The sequence below is a fragment of the Anoplopoma fimbria genome, chromosome 17, assembly GCF_027596085.1.
Source record: "Anoplopoma fimbria isolate UVic2021 breed Golden Eagle Sablefish chromosome 17, Afim_UVic_2022, whole genome shotgun sequence".
Classification (NCBI taxonomy): Eukaryota; Metazoa; Chordata; class Actinopteri; order Perciformes; family Anoplopomatidae; genus Anoplopoma; species Anoplopoma fimbria.
The window spans coordinates 3,071,880-3,096,342 of NC_072465.1; the positions used below are offsets into that span (position 1 = coordinate 3,071,880).

Below are 24,463 nucleotides of genomic sequence, written 5' to 3' on the forward strand. Positions count from 1 at the left end.
GAACCTCTCACTAAACATTGTACTGTTCGCTGCTTGGCTCTGGTCACCTGCTGTGTTAAGTTGGTGGTGTACTGTATTTTGATGAGCAGTGATCCATTGGTGGGCCCCCAACCAAAAAAAAAAAGTCTCTTTGACATTCAAACTAGTGATTGTTGCCTGGCTAACAAACACCATCAAGCTACACAATGAGCTCAGCTAACTTGCCACGTGTTCATTTGTCTTGCGTCGGTAATGTCATCTGCTCTTTTGTTGGGTATTGACACCCTTCTGCCGTGTCCGACTCACTTGGGACAAAACATTGAGCTAAAACCCCAATTTCTGCTGTTTGAGTCCACACACTGTATGCTAACCTAACTGAGGGGCAGCCTGATCGCTTTCCCTCCATTTGTTGGCAACATTGACAAATCTCCTATTTGCTCTTGTGTGGTAATAAGAGGCCCGCTATTTCCTTAGCCGCACATCCCTCATTTTAAATGGACAGCTTCTCTCAGCACAATGCTAAATTGGTCAATTAAAGCTGCAGTGGGATTGAATTAAGCCCGAGCCTCTGATCTCGCTCAGAAGGAGGGGTCTGGGCTGGAAATGATCACTTACAGCGCGCGCACCTGACAAACGAGCGGCCCTAATTGATCCAAATGAATCCACGTCAGGGTTTGATGGAATCGTGTATTTGCTCCATCTCAGCGCTCAAGAGTTAAAGCCCTAATTTTTCATGTGGATGAGAGGAATGGCTGTCGGCATTTTACACAGGGTTAAAACACAATTGAGTGCTTGTCGGGAGTACGCTCGTAGCGGTTCAGAGAGACGCTGAAATTCACGCCTGGCAGATGTGTTTGAATACTGATCAGCCTGTATGTTAAGCACCTCTACCCGCTCTTTTTATTGTTATGGATCCAGACTTGCTTACCTTGACTGTGTTATGTGTAGTATTTTATTATATGCTCCAATAAACCATATGCTCACGCAAACCATAATAGCTAAATGAGTCACACAGAAGAAATTCTGAAACTGAACTACAGTGAGCGTTGTAATAAAATGAAACAATTTTATTTGTAAGCAGATTATTGTTACATTAGATAATACTGCGCACATAAATGAGGTAGCAGGAAGTGTAGAATCTCTCTAGGGCTGAGAGAGGACCAATAAAATGAAGCGGTGTTGATAAACTGCGTACTTGAACCTGTATGGCTCTCTTACACGGTCCCCTAATATGTGAACACACACACACACACACACACACACACACACACACACACACACACACACACACACACACACACACACACACACACACACACACACACACACACACACTCTCTCACACACACTTTCTGACTTTCAACCTAATGTTTCCTCCCTCTCCCATGAGACTCCCATGCAGAGCCCCCAGGCTACACCCCCCATCCCTATTTTCTACCCCTCTCTCTCCCACGATACCTGGCGTCTAAACCTCTCTCGGGGAGATCCACCTGCTTTTGATCTCTCCCTCTCTCTTTCGCTCTCTTCTTTCCCCCCCAATCTTTCTCTTTCAGCCCGTCTATCTGCACCTCGCCTCAGCTAAGGCAGGTGAATTTAAAATGGTGGAGCGGTCTTAGCCCCGCGGATGAAAGAGAGCTTTAGACAAAGAACAGGGGGAAGAGCTTTTAAAAAATGAGGCGGCAGCGAATGAAAGGGATGGATAGAGCGAGAGAGAGGCAGAGACGTAGGGAGAGAAAGAAAGGCTCAGGGCTGAATGGATGGAGAGAATGACACAGCAGAAGTATAGAAAGAGGGAGAAGAGAGGGAATATATATGCAGAGAGTAGGCCGATTGTGAGGAAGATCATTGAACATGTAGAAGCAACAAGCGATGGACAGTTACAGGAGAGTGATGAATGAGGGGAGGGAGGGGGAGAAAGATGTTGAGACAGATGATAGATAGGATGGAAGCAAAGGTGAGGGAAAGACAAGAGGATTCCAGACAAGGTTGGAAAATGTCCAAATTTGACATGAGACCATGAAAAGGAAGGAAGTCTGGAAAAAATGAAGAGTAAAGATTTAAAAAACACAGATGGATATGTATTAACTCTTTAGTACATCCTGTGTCATATCACATATTTTTCCCCAATACAACGAAAAGCTGATGACAAGTAGATGGAGAATAAGAGGGAAAGGCCAGATTTCCACACTTATTCAAACATCCCAAACAAAGTCAACAACGTAATGTCACTGAGATGGCTGTAAATAGTCAGGAACCAAAGATATATTTCCAATTTCAGTGCACTTACTAAGGGAGATGGCATTGAGGAGATTAAACAAAATAACCTTTCCTCTTCTAATCAGTTTATCAGTTTGTTTTAGACATAAAGTATGAGATATTACTGGGCACACATCAATTTTACAATATGACACCACCTCATTCTGTCCTGGTTTTTGCCTTTTATCAGCTTTGTGAAATGAAGCGTTGATGCAGTGAGATAAAAAGTTTAGACTAATGTCGGATAACAGGTGACCCTGCTAACCCCTAACCGTCTCCTCTCATCTCTTTCTGTTTAAGCTGCCTCTCCTGTGTGAACGGCTCCTTCCCATGCCACTGGTGCAAGTACCGCCACATGTGCACCCAGAACGCCAATGACTGCTCTTTCCAGGAGGGACGCGTCAACATCTCTGAGGTAAGATTCACACGGCGGATTCGACCATATTGCTTTCATATTGACAACAGTGCTTTTTATAGCAAGGATGGGCTTTTTTGTGGGATAATTCCAAAATTCGAACTCAAGAGATTTCATTTTTTATAGCCTTGCTGAATGTAACTTAAAAAAAACTAAAATATCTGAGCAAATCTTCTGTAGATCTTCGTGATATAACCGCTAAATTCCACATATAGTGTGGCTGATCACACAGTGCAAGCTTGGTTCTATTCCCCCACATGCAAACACAAATTCTAGCAAAATAGGAACAAATTGCACTCAGCTATACACACACACACACACACACACATTTACCCTCGCACCTTCTGCGGCCTTCGCCTCAGGGTTTCCTCACATCACCCTGCTGTGTGTGTCTGCTGTCTGTATGTGTCTTAGTGGCCCTTGGCATAGTGACAACAGCTTGTTTACTGTGCAGCAATAATTCTGTCGTGGCCCATAAGGCCATAAGCAGGCCGGAATGAATGACTGTCTTTGGAAATACTGCCTTGTTCTTACACAGCCAAATGCTGCATTAGCATAAAAGCTAATATCAATCGTGCCGAGTGGGGGCTGCAGCGGGCGACATGCAAGGCATAACAAGTGTTTGTCAACTGCTGGAGTGTATACAAGGATATTAGTGATGGACACACAGCGGTGCCATGCTTTCATTGTGCTTTTTCCCTTTTCTTTCACTCTCTTTCTCTCACCAAACACAGTCTTGCATATATTAAGAGACACAGAAAAATGCTTTCAAATGCATATCTCCTCAATGGACTTATGGATGTAAATCCACTGCACTCCCAAGTGAATGACAGCCATGCCTGTTCTTTATCTGATTGATGCCTCACACACATAAATGCACAAACGCACACACGCAAACACACAATCCCACCCCTATCTCCTTGTGTTTGTGGTCTGACTCTCCCCGCTATCTCTGCGCAGATTAAAGCCCCCCTCCTTGTTGGCCGGCTTGAATCACCGGCCTTTATTAATTGGTCAACCTTTATCCAATTACTTTCCCCTTTATCTCCTCCCCTCAACCGGAGCTGTGTAGAATCCCAAACACTAGCAGGCTAAACCACAGCCTCCGTGCCCGTCCAAAACAACACACGGGCCCAGCCTTCACGCCTCACAGAGCTAATGTTAGCGGATTAGCACGCCCATCTGCAAGACACGGGGAGAAGGGCTGGCTAGCACACTCCTAGCTGAGCGAGGCCAGAGGGGCAACGGATGGGTAAACAGGAAAGGCCTGCAGTGATGAAAGGAGAATCGCAGAAAATGCAGCATGTGCAAGCAAACATAGAAGCTGTGTGGAAATATTGATGAATGACAGAAGTGTAACATGTATTAGAGTAAGGCCTACCACTGATTAATGACACAGTACTCAATCTGCTCAGGGTTAATGTGGAAATATATATTTTTCCGTGAGGTATAAGCTTGGTTAAGACCTGGATGACCAAGAAGAAAAACAGACAGCATTGCAAAGGGAAGGAGACAAATTGAGGGAGAGATTGAGGGAGTGAAAGAAAGAGAGAGGAAGAGAGAGAGAGGCAGCAAGGAAGGAAAAGATGGGAAAGATAGACAGACTGGCTGACAGTGGCATGTGGACAGAGAGACCTCTCCTGTCATCTCGTCTGCCCAAGAAACCTCCGACCACATGCTCCACTAGAGAATCCATCATCTGCACACACACACACACACACACACACACACTACACACACACACACACACACACACATCACACACACACACACACACACACGGTAGACACACAGCTACCATACTTTGTGTCGTTCATGCACAAAAGTGTAAACATCTTGACAGTGACAGTGCATGCACACACACACACACACACACACACACACACACACACACACACACACACACACACACACACACACACACACACACACAGTCATTCATCATCGTTCTCCCAGCTGCCATATCCATTAGATGCGCTCTCAATGCCCCAACAAGTACAGCTCTTCCTGTAGGCTAGACTTATCCTTCTCCTCTCCCATCTCCTCTCTCCACCCCACCCCATCCCCTCACCACTTTGATGCTCATTCACCCCATTTTCTTCTCCCCCTCATACTTCCTTCTCATCACCTTGCCGCCTCTGTGTGTGGATTATATATAGTTAAAGAATGGAGGAAGAGGACAGGAATGTGTCTCTCTTCCTTAATACCTTATTGTTTGGCCTCTTTATCTACCAGTGAAGAGGGAATGGGTTGGCATTCCATCAGGGATGTTTTTGTGTGTGTGTGTGTGTGTGTGTGTGTGTGCGCACATATGCTTGCACCCTTAATTTAGACCTCAAACGATTCCTTTTTGCCGTGTTGTAGCTCAACTCTGAATACAAATAGCAGTGTTTAACATAAGAGTGAAATGGGCTCTCCTGATAGCAGACATTTCACTCAGACCTTTGCTGCTCCCACCTGCGGAAAAAACACAGTAGACAGGATTAAATGAGACTCATCGTCAGCCTGTGATCAAAGGCCAGATAGAGGTTTTCACACAGGGTTAAGAGGTGGCTGCTCCTCACGTCAGACTCTGTGTGGTCTGAGTGGTGTTGTATGGAGTAGACAGAAGAGCCAAGAGGAAATGCAGGACCAGCTGGTCAAATGTCCAAAGTCCTTAAGAATAGGGAACCAAGACCAAGGTTAACACAGAACTTTAAATTTGTTATTTTATACCAACATTATCAACTCTCTCTCCTCTCGTGCTTCACTGTTTATTCTTCCATTTCTTTACTACCCTGACAATGCTAAACTCTTAAAAATGAATAGTTGTACCTCAGTCAAACATCTATAAAAATCAGTGTCCTCATTCTGAATATAATAAACATTTTAACTCCAAACATTCCCTTCTCCCCATCCTTATTTATTTTTTCCCTCTTCAAGTGTTCCGCTCTCATCTCCTACAGTACCTGATTCTTTTTGTAACCATGGCAACCCAGAGGGTCGGTGTGTTGCCAACAACATTTTTTCCCCCCCATTTTATTTTTGTTCCCTCTCTCACACAACCAGCCATGTGTCATAAATCTGTAATTTGTTCACTACATTGCATGGAATACGTTTTTTTCCTTTTTTGTGAATGTCAGGCAGAGAAATGGTGAGATGAGTGAAAAATGTAATCCAACAAAACAAACCAACCAAGGAGTAAAAGTGTATTTTTTTTGTGAACAGACTGTGTCAAAATAGGGAAGAAAGAAAGGGAAAGAAATAGATCGACAGAGTCAGTGGGGGAGGGAATAAATATAATGAGTGACATTTCCAAATCAAATATGCATGAATCAACAATGCCTCCGAATGCACAACAAACAAATTCTCGAATTAAGGAGCGACCGGCTGGAAAATTGCAGGAGAGGAGTAAAAGTTACTTATCATAAAAACAAAACAACAAAAAAAAGCTGCAGAGAGGGGAAGGCTAGCGTGAGAGAAGTCTCTTTGCTTCCTTTATTCAGGGAGCATATTCTCCCTCTCTTCCTTTCCCTCATTTCCTTTTTTTAAGGAACTTGATTGACGTTTCTTCTTTCACTTTTCGCTCCTTCTTTCTCCTCCTCCTGCTCTCTTCCTTTCTCCTTCCACACCCCTGAAGAGAAAGTGCTATTCTGAGCCAAAGCCTTGATGAGTGCCAGGCAGGGTTCGGGGTGGTTGGTCTCAGCTATGTTAAGACATGCTTACGTGTTTGTTTTGCTGCAAAGCAAGGCTCAGTCTCACTTGAGCAATCAAGGCAGCGGTTAACTTGATTGAGATTTGTGGGCACAGGGCTTTTTTTTTTTTTTCTTCCTAAACTCTCTGGCTGTCGCATTTTGCCGTCTCCCAATTTCATTTCTCTCTCTCTTTTTTTTGCCTCACTTCTTTTATTTGTCATTTTTGAGTTTTAACTTAACGTACAACAGACAGGTTTTCATACTATTTAAACAAAGCTGGTGTTGTTTATTTTGGGTTTAGGTCCAGACTGAGGTAAATCGAGTGATGAGCAACACATTCAGATTATAAAAAAATTCTTCCAGATGTAGTTATGTGGTTTGCATTTATGGCCAAACTCCACTTTCCATCAGGATGTAGATATTATAAAAATAATGCTGTCGTGCATTTTTTTTCTTTTCTGTGTGCCATGAAATGTGTGGCGCCAGTGATGATTTTTTCACTCTTTTATAAATTCAACATCCTCCGCTCCTCGCCCTCCCTCTGTCCCCTCTCTGCATGGCTGCACGATGGGTTAAATGATGTCACCCTCCTATTCAGTCCTGTCTCTCTCCTCCACCATCTCCCTCTTCCTGCTACTCGTGTGCGTGAAAACTTTTAAAGCAGTAGTTTGACGCTTTCGGAAATATGCTTATTCTCTTTCTTGCCAAGAGTTTGGGATATATATTGTTTTAATTAGTGAGCTTCAGAGATGCTCGTAGGCGGATTTTGCTGCCTTTGAACACATCCAAGGCTGGCTGTTTCTTCTTATTATCAGTCTTTGTGCTAAGCTAAGCTATCTGGGCGCTCGCTGTTACATAATCATATTTACCCTACAGGCATGCAAGAGGTATCAATCCTCTTTTGGTAGGAAACAAATATTGTTGCACTATTCCTTTAAATACAAAAACACATATAAACTTTATGCACACATTATACACAATCATCTGTGTTTATCAAAGCATTACTGCAGTTGTGCTGCTAGACATACTCACGTATTCACACTCCAGCTCTGCTGTCTGCTGCCAATTACACAAATGTAATGTTAGTGTATGACACACCGTCCCTAGACACTGCATTAATAAGAGAGGCTGGATACAGGCTGCACTCTGAGCAAAGCATAACAATACGCATGAATATATTTCCTCTAGCTCTGTCTCTCTCTCCCACTCTTAACCAAGCCGCTACACTTATAGCATGCAGCCTACCCACACATTCTTAAACAGTCACAGAACACACATGCTTACCCTTTTCCTTTCTCTCCTTGTCACACACACACACACACACACACACACACACACACACACACACACACACACACACACACACACACACACTCACACACACTCTCTCTCCATGGCTGAAAGGGTTATTTGTAATGGAGGTGTGAAGGCCCTGGACCATGACATTCTGGCACATTGTGTTTACCCTGGCTGGGACTCCGACACTGAGCAGAAAACACACACACACACACACACACACACACACACACACACACACTCCTGAGAAGGACATCCCACACATTGTAGGCCAAGGCCGCTAGAGGGGCCTCGCTGTGTGCACGGTTATACATGTGTGTTTCTCTATGCCGCTTCGTGTGTGTGTGTGTGTGTGTGTGAGACTGTGACTGTCACTGGTTCTTATCAGGACGAAGCACAACCAGCAGCACGGAGCTGCAGGGGGCATGTGGGTGAGGGGGAGGGTGGAGAGGGCAAGTGGTTGAATAATATCCACCCCTTCCTTTCTTTCTCCTGGTGTCTTTATCCGATAGTGATATCCGTCTTCTCCCCTCATCATCATACTTTATTTTTTTTACCGCCTTCTCTTCCCACACTGTGCCTTCAACCAAATCATGTTTCAGCAGGTCTCTCTCCATTTTCTGCCCACTGTTGCAATCCACAGACTTCGTTGTTGTCCATCTGTCCTTCCTTTTCCCTCATCTTTCTCTCTTTTTCTTTTTCTATTTATAAGTCCATTTATTGCCTCTCTACCTGGTGGTGTTAGGTGCACCATGTAGCCAATATCTGGATGCACACCCACACATGTGCTTCTGCCTTATATTAAGAGGTTATGTGCCTAAGCCATATTTGATGAAACAGAAACAATGTTGGGAACAGGGAACAAATAAATGAGAAAACGTGTTGAGGTGGGATGCAATATTTCCCCCCATGCAGTTCTCCCAAACAATGCAGTGCTTCATTTTATTTCACGAGCACAAAACCAAAGACAGACAGAGATGCTGTGATTGAGACCAGATGTAAACAGAGAAAGAAGGGAAGTAAAAACAAACAAAAAAAACATATACAAGGGCAGGGAGGCAAGCAGAGAGCCCTGGCAGTAACAAGCGGCAGATTACATCCAGAGTGACACAATTAATTTTTTCCAAATGCACACCATGGTTCAAGGGAAGGGAGAGAGAGAAATTGAGGGAACATGTAGAGGAAGTGTAGGCGACGGGGTGAAGTAACCACATTCCTTCTCCGCCAGATGGATCTTAGTCTGGCCGGTTGCGCCTCCTTTAGCTGTTCAAACTGCTTCTGACAACCCACTTTCTCAGGAAACTTCTCAGACCATGTCCAAGAGTCAATAATCACACATCTGCCTCGGGGAAATCAGAATAAGATTGTATCAGGTGTTTTGGCCAACTCTGCTGCACATCCCTCTTGTTTGTCAAGAGAGAACAATGGGGTAAATTGAGGAAGTGTTAGCGTTTTTTTAAGTAGAGATAATGTAATTCAGTCACGCAGTCATGCAAGTGTGTGTTTGTGTGTGTGCGTACTTCCCACATGATCGTACTGTTTGTATCGGTGAAAGAAAAAGGCGAGAGGAGAGATTTGGATTTTGTCCCTTGTGTGCACAGATGTGTAAGTAGGCTCACACACATGCACAGTCTGTCACATATGCATGCAGATGTTTCATCTCTCCTTCTCTCTCTGGCTATATTTAGCCCCAGCGTCCCACAGCTTATCTTCCTTTTCTTTTTCCTCTCCTCCAGCTCTCCCTTATGTTTTTATTCAGAAGCGATCCTTTTAAAATTCCCTCACATAGTGTTGAAGCATCCTCATCGTGCATCAATCCCTGACTAACAGAAGGCAGGGAGGGTGTCTGAGAGGCACTGTGGAGAGACCAGCCTGTCATACTCTAAGAAGTATGCTTAGTAGACAACTACACAAGGACGGCGGAGTTATATTTAGGGAAGAGGGTGGAGCTTAGCCAATGCAGCTTTAAGTGTTTATGTAGATTCGAAGGACACTTCCTTGGTCTAATTGGTTGAAAAGTGTTAATCCTTATATGACATTGAGAAAATATGAAGCAGTTGAGCTCAGCACTGGCAAAACACAAGTGTAAGGTGCAACATCGCTGCTAGGTTATCTTCTCCTTGATGTAGTCTTATGTCACGCGGCAAGGCCCACTGCTGAAGCCAGTATCACCTATGCGGACATGCTGGCTGCAGTGATGAATACAAGATCGGCGACAGCTTAATAAAGAGTTAACATGGAGCAAAGATCACAGAGGTTTGCAGACCATGCAGGAGTGTGTTTTTAGAGTTTGTGTGCGACTGTGGCTACATGTCAGTGACAGGTCTCCGAGGTTTAATTATTCAGGCTGTATGAAATCTTCATTTCCGCAGCCCTCACAGTCGGCCCCAGCTAATGGTGAACACAGATGAATATTGCATTTTCACCATCAACCCCCTCGTGTGTCAGCTGGAGGAAGAGATAAATGCAGAGTCACCGGGAGAAAGAGGGAGACAGATGATTCACGCTGCAATGTGAGCTGAAGAAAAACAAACTCAAAAAGTGCAGGCAGAGCAGAGAATAGAGGGAGAGAGAGTGATTGGGATTGAGCGACAGCCTGCTGGGATGGTGAGGCATCGAGAAAGAGAGGGAGGGGGGAAAGAAACTATAGTGGGCCGCATCCTCCAATCTCACAAGAGCAGCTAACTGTCTCTGTCATGTTGGGTTTTTCAGCGAGCTGTTTTAGTAAGTGGCCTGCATGGATTTTTAGTCCATCCTTCTTTTAACTGACGCAATTGCACTCCCATGGAATCCCAAGATGGTCGGTGACCTACAAGCTGTGGAGACTAGGAGATGGACACTAGTGCTGTATAACACCAAGTTTTTATAAAGTCTGAATTCAATGTCCTTAAAGACCGTAAAATGGGTTTATTTTCCCCACCACATCAGGGCTTAACATTATTGTAAAATGCAAAGCACCTCACAGATGGAGTAAGAAACTCATATTTCTTATGCCTATTTGCCTCCTAGTGGCTGACGGCATTGTTGCTTCCTACAGACGACACAATGAAGCTTGGGCATGCCTCTCCTCTGCCAAGATTAGTAAAAGATTAAATAAAATGGGCAAATGCTGTGAATTGTGTGGTTTCACCTAAAAATAAGTCTGGCACAAGCGATAGTTTTTATTCACTGATGTACTTTGAGTACATTTGTTTCTGCTTCCAATTTCTGTATCAAAGCGTCGTTCAGGCACATCTTGTCATAACTAGGTTATTTAGTTACAGGCGGTGACTTAAAAAGAAGTGTGAATGAAGCATTATGTTCTCAGTACAGTGGGATAGATTGTATCTCACAGGTCATGGAGAAACTGAAACGTCTGTGCTATTCTGTTGTTTTCTCAGTGGCACAAACCAGTGTGTTTCCGCTCTCTTTCATCTTGTTTCTGTTCTTCTTCTAAAGGAATACTACAGCAAAACGGGAAGTGGAATAACTGTTTGCACAATGTTAAATTGCACACTATCAGTAAACCTTTCCCCTCTCGATGACCAATGTTTTAACACCGGCGGACAAATCAAAATGTAAAATATGATGTGTACACATAGGTGTAGGGAGTTTATTGTCAAGCAAAGCGACTAATTTTGGCCCTTCTTTTTCATTTACAAAAATCACAGCTTTAGTGTATCTTAGTGACCGAAATGTGAGCGCGGTCTAGAGCCATCAGCAAGCAGACAGGAGAGCAAATCTACCTCTGAAATCAAGGTTTGTCTTTGAAAAGCTGAAAAGCACAAGGTTTGATCGCAGCTGACATATCTGGGTTAGAATGATAACAGGGTGCAAGGAGTCTCCCCACTCCCCTCCCATCCTCCACTTTATGAAAATCCACGGAAAGAAATAAAAAAAGACCGTCTGAAAAAATATTCCCACATTCCTGCTTTTTTTCAAATATTGTTTTATAGCAAACTATGCCCTATATGTCGGATGCAGTGTGTAGGTTTGGCAGCTTGCTTGTAAGTCAAGGATAAGGGATTAGGAGATGATATCAACATGTATGTGTGCCTGGGTGGTACATCAAAGCACAGAGAGTGGGGTTGTATGTATGTATAGGAAGAACACATATATAGGTAGAATCAGGCGAGCTCTTGCTCTGAGACTTTGATAATCCACGCTGAATAACATTCATGACACACGTTCCCCTGCATCTCGCTTTAATTCCAGCTCCTTTCTGTGCTCCCTTATTCCTCTGCGCTCACTCACGTTTTCCCATTTACTCTTCATATCTCCCCCCCCCCTCTCTCTCTCCCCATCTCTTCCTCACTGCATCACCACTCCGCTACAAAAAAAACGAAGGACGTGGGCGGACAATCTCACAGTCCCTTTCAAGCTTCAAAGTCCCTTTTCTTCCGTCTCTTCCGTCGCTCCTGCACTGTTCTACATGTTGCTGCCTTATTAAGTTGCTCCTCTCCCCCCTACGCCCTCCCTCTCTCTCTCTCTCTCTCTCTCTCTCTACCTCTACCTCCCTCCCCGACAGCGAGTGTCTGGCCGGTCACAGAACATCTTTCTGGTTTTCTGTCTGCTAATGAGCCTGCCTCAACTTTTTCGTGCACATGAACACACACTGTCTCTCACACAAATACACACACACTTACATGCTTCCATATATGTTACACACCGTGCAGCTCATGTAGATATTTGCTTTTTATAATAATTGCACACGTGTATACGGTTTTGTTTAACATATAGTTATGTGTGTACAATATCTTGTAGTTTTTTTGCTTATATTTTAAAAAGACAACACACCTACATACACACCTTCCTATCTCTATTTCCAGTGATTTAATGGGTAAGCTTTTTTTTGTCTTGCTTTTCAAATCCCTGTGGCTGGTTTGAGTCCCAAAGAGGAACACTCACACACACTAAACACACACTGAAACGAACACACGGCTGCTGGCCAGCTGCTACACGGTAGAGAAGGGAATATGTGGTTCTGGCTTTGACATTGTGATGTATGACAAGATATTACACAGTTTATATTTATTAAGAAATGATTTGGAAGCAGACTTCCATTAATGATGTGGATGAAAATTAAAGCAGAATAAAAAATGTCCTTATCATGTACTTTATCATGATTTATGCTGTTTTTCTCAAAAACTGATCATTCTCATCTAAAAACCGCCCAGCCGTATGTCCTGCCTTGTCACATTATTCCACCGCTGCAGTCTGAGTTAGCTTTCATCTCACTGCACACATAAGCTTTAGTTTTTTTTCCTGCCCTCTTCTTCTCTGTGTTTTGTATATATTTACACTTCATATCCATAATGAAACACACCTTTTTATTTTTTTATTTTTTTCGGTGACCGAAAACCAGCACAATGCTGATGCTAAAACTGTCCTCATTCTCGTTCCCCCTGGTATTTCCCACAGCCAAAACATATCACACACCATGTCATGTTCGTTACTTTGGATAAAAGGGTCCATCCACTGCCGTATATCGTAATATAATATTAATGTATTGTGGATTGTAAAATGGAGTAGATGGGACTCTTTAGTTCAAGGTTACAGATGACTCTTTGGTTTCCTATGTGAGACCTCTGTCACAAAGCCTTTGGGGGGGGGCATGTCGACATGCGGTGGGGGAGCATTCAACTCTTCATATACCCCTTTGTCGGGATCTTGTGACACACACACACACACACACACACACACACACACACACACACACACACACTCTGTCCCTCTTTTTTGTACCAGTGTGCCCCCCTCGCTCCTCTGTGGCCACCCATGCCATCTCATCTCTCCCTTGGGCTCCCCATATCGCTTTACTTCATTATTTAGCGTGTTATTTTTTCTCCTCCCTGATCTATAGTCCCCACATCACAGAGGCGGCTAATTAATTATTCATAGATGGACTTGGATTTGGGGGGGGACTTTAAAAAAAAAAAAAAAAAAAAAAAAAAAACGACCAGACACCCGCCTCATTACATATGCGCAGTGTTTTTGGAGCTTTATTAATTTATATCTTGTCAGGCTACGCCAAAGCCTTCAGAAGTCTTTTGGCGTTTTAATACATTTATTTATTTATTTATATAGCATCCTGCTCTTGCTTTCGTCTTCACCCTCCAACCCCTCCTACACCCAACCCCATCTACTGTCTTGATTCTAATCTCTCACCTTCTACCTATCTGCATGCACACACACACATGCACGCTTGCTTGCCGACTGTCTCATTATCAGCTCTTGGCGAATGTTAAAAGGTGTGAGTAGAGATTATCTCATCCGGCCGCTGAACACTTGTTTTATTAATTTATTTTCTTCTACTTTTTTTCCCAATCGGTGTGAAACGACGTGTCGCAGAACACATCAGAGTGCATTGGATATGAAGGAAGGAATATTTTAGCAAAAGGCTTGACCTAGAATGACAGCTGCTCTGCTTTGAGAAAGCTCATGGCGACATTAAATCAAAACTGGCATCTGGGTGTCGGCACTAAGACGTCAAAATATATAGGTCAAGCATTGTAATACTATTTTTGTTGGGAATAATGGTGTGGGCTTGTTTTTGTCTCTAGAAGATATTTCCTCTTTGTTTGTATGTAGGACGTTTTCTGTTAGGTAATATATACAGTGCATCTTAATAAGCTACATGATTATACATGCCTTTACTGTTAAAAAAACGGAAACAGTGGTGATAGCTGTAGGAACAAAGCTAACAGCGGGCGTGTGAGGGAAAACAAACACGGAGAGGTAAAGAAAGCCCTCCAGGTGCCTGGCTTTGAACCGAAGTTGGAGACTTGGACGGCGGCCATCATAAACACACACTTTGTCACAATATCACTTGTTCACTTACTCAAAAAACACATGTACAAATACACACTTTCACGGCCCGATCCAAGCGGGGTGTGAGAGCTTATTTCACAGTTAGTGGCCGGTGCTTGTGTGTTTGCTCATAAACAAAGGATTTCATGGAATGGCAGCTTTATGCTACAGTCTCCACATCTGTTGGTGTTAAAAAAATACTTATGAAGATGTCGGAATGCAAAGACAGTGATCAGAATCTCGAGAATAGAGCAGATGTTTTTGTGCCTTGTTTTGGTGTGGAGGAACCATCTGTGGCGTGCATTCCTTCACGCATCATTTCCACTTCACGCGCACATGCAGCTTTACTATAAAAAGCCCTCGCCGGTTATAGAAGACAAAGTGAACCTTATAATGAAGCAAGCTGCTGGTCTGTGCAAAATCAGGTCCCGCTATGGTGCATTTTTGTGTAGAAGAACTCGGCTCCTTCAGTACCTGCAACCATCACTGAGCCATGTATGGCATGCACCCTATCCCACCGATAAAGCACATAAACATACACACATTTAAAAACTACTATATCTACAAACACATACACACTCCTTCATCTTCTTCCCTTGTTGGTCCACCTGAAGTGTCACATCTGGCCAAGAAAACCACAGCATCCGTCTTCACAAAGAAGTAAAAGCTGAGAAGTCAGGAAAAAGGGGGTAAAAAATAGGATCTCTTCCAACTTCAAACGAATCCCCCCGGTGAAATATTGTTTCAATGCACTCTGCACATCGTAGCCCTAATGCCTGCTTTGAACTGTTTTGGCACCTGTCACAACTCCTGATGAAATAGTTTCTCTTCAAGAGCACTTTTTTGCTTTATCCTTCTTGCTTTCCTTCTATATCCTCTTTTTCCTCCCTCCTAACTACATCTCTTTCCCAGAACCCCTTTCTACTCCGTCTTGAATGCAGTGGGATCTTGTATTTTTTTGGCTTCACACAGTAGGATTTCTCTTGCTACATGGCATCAATGAGCTATCCCAACACTAATCCATTTGATATTTTCTTTCATTGCCCTTATAGTAAGTTTTTTTTTAAGTCTTTCATGTAAAGTACTGGAGTTCTGATTCGTTTTGTAAAGCGGCAGGACACCTCACTTTTTTCTTTACATATTCTCTTTCATGTCTCCTAGAAATCTGTTTTCTGTTTCCTGGTATGTAGAGAGACACTTATACATACATACTGCACCAGAGACTGCTATATTTACTGTATTATTTTAATACATAGGACAGAATGAATCAAATGGATGCTGTAAGGAAAGAGGACTGCCAGAGAAAACGACAATCAGACAGCTGAGCTGACACAAAGTCAATAGAGGGATGAATAAAACATTGGTTAGCTGCAGCTTGCACTCGAGGCTATGCTAGCTTCTGACACAGTTAGCTTTAGCAGCAGGATGCTCAGACCTTTTTTTTTTTTTTTTTTATGGACACCTTTGACAATGCAAGCCCACAGCTTTTGACACAAACAATCTTTTTTTACTGAGGCAGAACTTCAAAAGCCACAAGTGCAAATTAATCCACGCTTTCTTCTCTGTCCCTCTCTCTCTCTCTCTCTCTCTCCATCTCTGGCCCCCTCCATCAATTTCCAACCGTCGTCTGAGGCTTCAGGCTGTTAATTAAGTAGGATGTTGTCGGGGGGGCTTGGGTACGTGGTTTGTACTGTAGGATGGATGGAGGGGATGGGAAGGGTAAAGACAGAAAAGGTGCAAAGGGATTCAGACATTCCTCTAAAATGTCTTCTCTCTGTCTCCTGTCTTTTCTTTTGACCCTTCCTTTTATTGTAGTCTTTCGATTTCTCTTCCTCCTTTCCTCGCATCAACAGCTTTCTGAGTTCCCCCGTTCCACTTTGCTCTGTTCCAAATTAAACTTGCCTCTTCTGCTTTTCCCTCTTCGCTTCCTTCACTTACTTTCACATGCTTTTCCCTTGCCTTCTCTATCGCCGCTCCCTTCATTCCCACCTTCTTCTTCTCTGCCTTCTCTCCCTCTTCCTCCCTCCACCATTCCCTACCTCACGTGGTCCTTTTGAGCCATCCACGTTTCCACCCATCACCCACCTTCCCCTAGTTGATTATACGCCAGGTCTTCTGTAGCCCTCATCTTCCTCCTATAGTACTCCCCTCTCTCATTATGTGTTATGCATGTGTTTTTGTGTGATCAGACACACAAGGCCAGGGCTAAGCAGCCTAATGAACAAACTCCGGCATTGTGTTCAGGCCCCGGGGACGCGCTGTAGCTTCTAATGTACAACAGCTCAGAGGAGAGGAGGGGAAAGAAAAATTCACTGACAGGGAGCCAGCTATCTGCTTAAAGGAAACGCTACAACAAGTGAAGCAGAGGATGTGCAGTGAATATTTTACAAGGATGTGGTCGGTGTCTTCTTATACCACCTTTTCTGACTTGTCAACATGTTGTTCTATCCTGCAACTGGACGCTGTCAATATCAGACGCTTCTACATCCTTGTAACAGTAAAACTTGTTGGATACATTATTTAGACTGGGCAAAAGATGGAGATTTATTGTTTAAACACAGCTGAGATATGTGTTTTGGTTTCATTAGGTGAATGATTGATCAGAATCAAGTCCACAGTTTCAAGGCCCTTTTCCCTTTTTATGAAAAAAGTTAGCATTCTCCCCCTGCCACATGTCTCTTATTATGCGAGTCACTTTACAGTTTCTCTGGGTTGTGAAATATGTGATTTGTCAGCAGTGATCTGTTTTCTTATCCTTTTGCCTCAAACTGTATGACACAGGGTGGGCTAGTTCCACCCAAGCTTTACCTCATATTGTATAAGCTCCGTCACCCACCCTCCTGTTCCTTCTTTCTCCCTCTCTCATTATCCGTGTTGACGAGATCTGCATCGCTGCCAAATCATGGCATGAACACTTTAATGACTTCATTCCTTCCAGCACATGCACACATGCATATCTAGGAAACATTACATACTGAGTGGACTGTCCTGTCTTATTCTGCCTCAGTGAAGTAAACATGTGCAAGCGTAGGCGCACATTAATCCAACTGTACATTAAGAAACTTGTTTGTCCATATGCATCGATGTGAGGACACATGCCAAGCCCTCCAGGGCGCTGAGCTCCAGTGGCGTGAGCCAATGAAGGGGCTGCTCCCAGATGATCTAAACAAGATTGTGTTTGCGTGTGTGTATGTGGGTGTGCATGTGTGTGCGCACAACAGTCATTGATATTGGCCAGAGCTGACAAATTTCATGAGCTCATTACACCACTCCACACATGAACACAATACACTGGAGCCTATCTTCCTGCTATAACAATGCAGCACTGTTGTGAAGCAAATAGTTTTATTGGGTAGATAATATATTGTGAACTTTGTATGAAGGCTCTCTTGCTCAAGTGTTGTCGTGCAGCATTTATCTGGTGCAACTGCAGTGGGAGTGTTGCACAAGCCTGCATCACATGTAAAGACTGCATCACAACATAGCTCTTTAGGAGGAGTGTGCTGTGGCAAACTGGCGTGAAGTCAAAAGTAACCCACGGCTTGCTCGCCTTTTTTTTTTTACATGTCAACAAACAATTGATTTATTTCATCGCTCCTTATCTTATCTTACTGCTATTTGTGCTTTGTTTGCTTGCTCTTCCGACTGGATATCACAAGCTCATTCCTTACATAACTGTTTCGTTTTGGGGGGGAAAAAGCTTTAAAGCTAAAAGTATCTCTTTTTTTTTTGTCTCTGCAGGACTGCCCCCAGATCCTTCCCTCAACCCAGATCTACATCCCTGTCGGGGTGACCAAGCCGATCACCTTAGCTGCCAAGAACCTGCCCCAGCCCCAGTCAGGACAGAGGAACTACGAGTGTGTCTTCCACATCCAAGGGGAGACCCACAGTGTGCCGGCCCTGCGCTTCAACAGCACCTCCATCCAGTGCCAGAAAACAGCGGTGAGTAAAGAGGGATGGAAGATAGGAAATATGGGTAATCTGATTGTATGAGTGGATGCCATTAAAGCCTCGCCGCGGTGGAGAACACAGCACGTGATGGTGGTTGTGTTCTAGTGATATTATTGGCAAAAAAATTGGATGGTGTTGTTTACAGAAATAATTTAGTTAGTGTATTGTGTATCAAGAGGATTCCGGTTGAATGATGCTGACAGTTCAGTAAGGAGAACATGATGTATGCCATTACAGTCATACACTGACAAAATAAAAGCACATGATGTAAAGCGTTAGTTATAAATAACTCCAGATCACTGTATAGACTGAATGGCCAGCGCTTTGGTTTCTGTATAGGCTAAAAGCATAGTGATTTACCACTATTACTCTTCATCTAATCAAGGCAACTAGGTAACTGAATCATGATTCCAGTAAGGACATTGACTCGGTCAGGGTTTAAATAATGGCTTTCTTCAACTAATGACCACTTTGGACACTAACATGCTCATTGTCCTCATAGATCACCGTGTGCCACGTGGACACTGGCCCGGTCGCAATCTAGATAAATGATCTAACGCTGATCTTCCCACATTGAACTTATAGTTGGCAAATAGATATTGACATAAAGAGTTCACATAGACATTATCTGAATTGAGACACACTTATGATAAGCCTTCATTGCGGGGGAAGTGTCAGTGTGCACTGGTTGGAATCTTGACATATCATCATGCAACACTTCATTTACATCATTGATGTTAATGATGTGTGAAGCCGCAGTGGTCAGCCATCATAGTTTCTGTTCTGCTCCTATGATTTTCTATGCGTCTGTGGCTGGAGGGGATGAGTGGTGTGTGCTGGATTAAAGTGTTCTTTTCACACTTTAAAGAACTTTTCTAATAAGAATTTGTGTGTTTGTGTGTGTGTATAGGGGATTTACAGGTAGGCTGAGGAGTTTGTGCATGTGAGTCCATGCCTGTTCTGTGTGTTGAAATATGGCTGTGTGTGTGTGTGTGTGTGTGTGTGTGTGTGTGTGTGTGTGTGTGTGTGTGTGTGTGTGTGTGTGTGTGTGTGTGTGTGTGTGTGTGTGTGTGTGTGTGTGTGTGTGTGTGTGTGTGTGTGTGTTTGTGAGGCTTCAAACTAGCATGACAGATAAGAGGTAGCTAGCGTTGTGCTTCACTGAGGCTGAAAATGCGAAGAGGAAGTCTGTCTCTGAACCTAGTTGGGAGCGGATTGATCATGTTTACACCTCAACTCCATACCTCTTTCTCCCCCGTCCTCTCTCTACCTGTAGAGCTCATCTTTCTCTCTGGCTCTCCCTCCCTCCCCCTCCGTCTGTCATACCTTTTTTCCCCCCTTCTATTCACTACTTTCCTCACTGCTCTCTCTCTCTCTCTTTTTCACACACTTATTTCTGCCGCTTGCCTGTCCCTGTCTCGCTCTCTATCTCAACATAAAATGAAAGGCAACAAACTGACATGAGATGAGAGCCGCTGCCGTTAATTTTGTTTTAGATGAGGGTGTTGCAGCTGTCACCACAACGTGTCGCAAATGGAAGAATATCTTTGACAGATTAAAATAAAGTAGAAACATCTCAAAGACGTGATATTTCTTGCTAATAAGCTGTAGCACCTTTTAAAGAACTTTACCACTTCTATATACTAAACATTGTCATAACAGTCACAAGTATATAGAGTCATATAGATATGAGCAAACACGTTTACAGCACTAACCAGCAGCATATCCTTCCTTAGCTGTATAGCTTTCTGGGTAGCCACTGTGACAGCCAGCGCAGCATTTGATTCTGTCCGTATCGACGGACAGTCTTCAGGTGCTGGCACACGCTAGCAAGTTGTTTGTGAAGACAGGGCTAATTAGCTAGCGATAGGGTTGTCTCTCCAAAGAGATGTCTGTTTATTGACTGTTTATTAGTAGCTGCAAGGCCACTGCTAATCAGCAACAAATCCCAACCCCGGCCAAAAGCTGAATTTCTCCATTTGATGTCCACGAAGCAGACATGCTAGCAGCAATTAGCCTTGGGCTGTCAGCGCTTAGCCCTTGTTAGCAATTAGCCGTGGCAACTCGACTGCGCGGTAAGAATATCGACGCAGCGCGTGCATCGAGTCTACGTGAGGCCATGGTTAAATTCTGTGGATGAAAAAAAGGTGCCAGCTGCATGCACTTTCCATTAAGGCATAATTCATCCAGGCTTGAGCTTATGAGTGTAATTATGTGTCATGAATTATTAGAACGATAGTCTTATTATAGCTCCGGAGCAGTATTTCACAAGAATGAGGGTCTTAAATATTAGTTTATCCGTTTATAGACCTTCATATCTCTACTTTTCATGCGCTCCCCTCCATGTTTGTTCCTACTTTGACAGCGTTCAGCACCAACTCAATGAATCATGCATGACTGCAGTAGAAATAGACTTCATCTGTTATGCACACAGCTATGGGGATAGGGGTTAATCAGTGTGCGTGTGTGTGTGCGTGCACATGTGCACCCTTCAATGTGCCTTAGGCTATGGATCCCAGGATAGCTTTGCATGTCTGTGCTGGCCCTGCTGCTCATTACACCTATGCATGGAGACTGGGGGGGCTTGCTAATCAATGGGATAAACACAGGAGTGCTAATCCACAGTTTAGCCTTGGGTTTGAGATGCACATAAGTGTTGTCAAACTGACATACACTGGCAGAGACGAGGACAAGGGCAGAGAGGAGAGAGCTGTGGCGTGAATTTCTATAAAGTAATAACGGAGAGGAGCGGGAAAGAGAGAGGGCAGGATTGGAGCGTAGTACACAGTTTCAAGTGAGATGAATAGAAAAAGGCGAAAGGCAGAGTTAGGTGCTAGATGAGAGGGTGCGAGGGACAAAATCAGCTCAAAAGTCTCCCCTGAGGCTAAAACTCACTTTGTTTCATGCGATATCATCACACTATCCAAAAGAAGACAAACTATCCACAGGATACACAAGATATCCACCGTTGGATCATGTTTAAACTCCAGTTTCCCATACTTTATTCCTTTTGCACTGACCGTAATATATCAAGCCTCTTATATAGTATCGCCTAACAGGAGGCTGTCAATAACCTACTGTATATGTGACACACATGATATACGATAGTGTAACATCAGCTCCATGCTAAGCTTGTTGGGTATTGACTTTCCATATCTGCTTATGGAGGAGGGGGAAATATTGATGCTATGGTATTTCTGTATAAAGTTACTGTAGCAACTGATCCCAAAGAAGGAAAGAGCAGGCGTATCACAAGACATGAGAAAGAATGCATCATTGGAGGAAGGTTGTTTTTTTGCAAGCATGGACGTGAAATAAGTAGGCCAAGGTGTTGAGACTTTTAAGAATAAAACGTTTGGGCTAAGGGTTTTGCTCAATGCTCATAGCTTTATATTTTTTTGCTGTGTTGAGGGTTAAAATTAACAATATTGTTCGTCACTCACTTTCCCATTCTCACTTTTGAAGTTGGGTACTGAGCCAAACATAAATCAACATTTTTGGAACCTGTGAAAGTTGACTAAAAGGCAGATTGTCCAAGGTCCTATAGCAAGTTGGAGAAAAATACTGTTCATTTTGTTTAAAAAAATAAATAAAAAAAGAGTCCTCATCATATTTCTTGGTGCCAAACAAGCCCACATTACCACTGACACATACGGAGCCATCCGCCAGTCCTTATGGTAACAGTTAACTCCGGTCAGCAGCAACCAAAACAACAAGCTGGTGACTAAATCGGCTCCTTTCGGTTTTCTGACCTGGCCTCAGGAAGCCTCCTGGTGTGTGTCGGCCAATCAGAGGCCGAGGTGAAGGTGCAAAGGACAATAAGATGCTGAGCTGTGGGCTGGGAAGTTGTGCTCAGAGGGGCCATGGGAGCGAATAAACGCATGTGCAAACACAGCGCTCGCTCACACGAATGACCACACTCTGAGGTCAGTGAGGCTGGCAGTGCTGCTGAGCGTTGTTTGAAGGCCGAGGATGAGAGGAGAGAACTATTCAAGACTTTTTCACCTCTCTTTTCCTTTATCTCCCCCCTGTTCTTAGCTTTTTTGCCCATTTGTACTTCAGTATCCCTCTTTCTTGTTTCCCCCTGGAGGGCAGGAATGAGAGGACAGATTATATCAGCGCAGTCCCAACACCATTACCTTCTGTCTGATAAACCACTCGGCCACTCCATCACACTCTTTCTCTCACTCTTTCACCAATGGGGGGGGGGAAGCAGCAAGACAAGGAGCAGGAGGAGAAAATCTAGTTTGGGATAGGAAGTGTGTCGGTGTATTATTCTTCCTTGTGCGGAGTGAGCAGCTGTTTGTTAAAGGAGAAATGGGAAGTATCAGGGGTCCTGATGGCATCCAATTAAGGCAGATAAAATGATGATGAATTGCAGTCGGGCAGCAGAGACGGACGCTCATGCACACACACACACACACACACTCTCGCATACACACACAGGGGGACAGCAGAAGAGGAAAGCAGCCTTACAGATTTGGAGAAGGAAAGGCGAGAAAGAGAGCAATGTGAGGAAGGAAAGTAAAAGAAAGGCGAGGAAGTTTGGAGGCAGCGGTACCAGGAATAAAAAGAGGGAGCAACAAGAGAGATGGATGAAGAGGGAAAGAGGCAGAGTGCAATGAGACCGTACAGAGGGAGAGTTTGGAGGAGAGAGAGGACAAATAATCTGCACCCTTTCCAATGGGAAATGAGAGAAGGACGGCAGACAAGAAAGATGGAGAGATGGATTAATTAATTGATAGACGGAGCAAATAGAGGTCTAGAGAAGAGGCCAAACGTGTCTGCAGGGAAGGCAGTCAACACAAACCACACTGTGTGTGTGTGTGTGGTGTGTGTGTGTGTGTGTGTGTGTGTGTGTGTTTAAGAGGAAACATTAGCCACACATTTGCTGATTCAAACTTCTCTGACTTTTTGAAAACTTTCTGGAGTTTATGGGATTCGTTAAAAGATGTAACTGACTGTAAAACTGTAAATTATATAGGGAGAAATCCTGTCATTTTGAATACATACTCATAAATTCACACACACAAAGTTCTAAAGGTGGCAGAGACGAGGCTAATGAGGGCCTCGGCGCTGGTCGGTGGAGGGTAGGCGCAGCGGAGCATGGTACAGCCCGGTCTGGCATGGCCTGGCACAGTTTAATGAGATATAAACACTAGACCTGCCACCGCAGTCAGCCACGGCACACACTGACACTGTTTTAATTGGCTTGCAGACTGTGTGTGTGTGTGTGTGTGTGTGTGTGTGCGTGTGTGTGTGTGTGTGTGTGTGTGTGTGTGTGTTCAGGGTACACACACACACTCAGGGTCGGGGTGGATTTAAAGTGCATGGGAAATTCTCTTGGATTTATTTTTGGAGAGCTGCAGATTGAGAACCATTCGTTGTTCCATTACTTTGTTCCCAAAATCATGTGATACCTCAGACCGCACTGATCCCATTTAGATTCTGGGGCGCTACATTGTGTTCGTTCGTGTCGGGGAGAGATTGTGAGAATTCAATGAGGTTTTCGTGCATTTGTTGGCCCTCACACAATTTAACACATTAACTCGGTAACAGTGTGTTCCTGTTTACACAGACTGCTCTCCGATCCATCTTACTATGAAGCAGCTGAAAGTCAGAGACGGGAGAGAGAGAGAGAGAGAGAGAGAGAGGGCGTTTCCCTTCCCTCACACACTTTCCTCTCAAGCATTCCCCCTCCCTCTTTCCCAGTCATCTACCTGTCTCCATCTCTACCTCCAGCTTCCTCTTTCCTCTTCATCTCTGTCCCGTCATTGGATCTCTGCCTCCTCCTCTCTGACAGGTGAAAAGCAGAGCTCCCACGCTCCTGTCCTGAATAAACAAGGATTAATTGCTGCTCAGCCATAAGCATACGCCAGCTCTTCCACCCATCCTCCACCTCACTTTCACCATCTATTTCTCATTTCTACCCCTCTCCTTGTCTCTCTGCAATCTGTAACCTTTACTCTAAATCTTCTCTCTTTCTTATAGCAGTGCTCCACCCTTCAATGTGTTCAGCTCTGTGTGATGGATTGATGGGGTCAGGGAAGCTGCAAAAATGATTGTCATAGCGAGAGTCTTGTGCTATTAGCCTGATGAGAAGAGA

General features: G+C 43.9%; 1 protein-coding gene across 1 annotated transcript in view; it reads left to right on the plus strand.

Annotated features, from left to right (window-relative positions):
• The window catches only part of LOC129105266 (plexin-A1-like), a 186,626-nt gene that overhangs the window by 109,209 nt on the left and 52,954 nt on the right, over window positions 1-24,463 (plus strand). Inside the window, 2 exon segments of the mRNA XM_054616196.1 lie at window positions 2,536-2,650; window positions 18,151-18,351. Of these exon segments, the coding sequence (XP_054472171.1) occupies window positions 2,536-2,650; window positions 18,151-18,351 (316 nt within the window).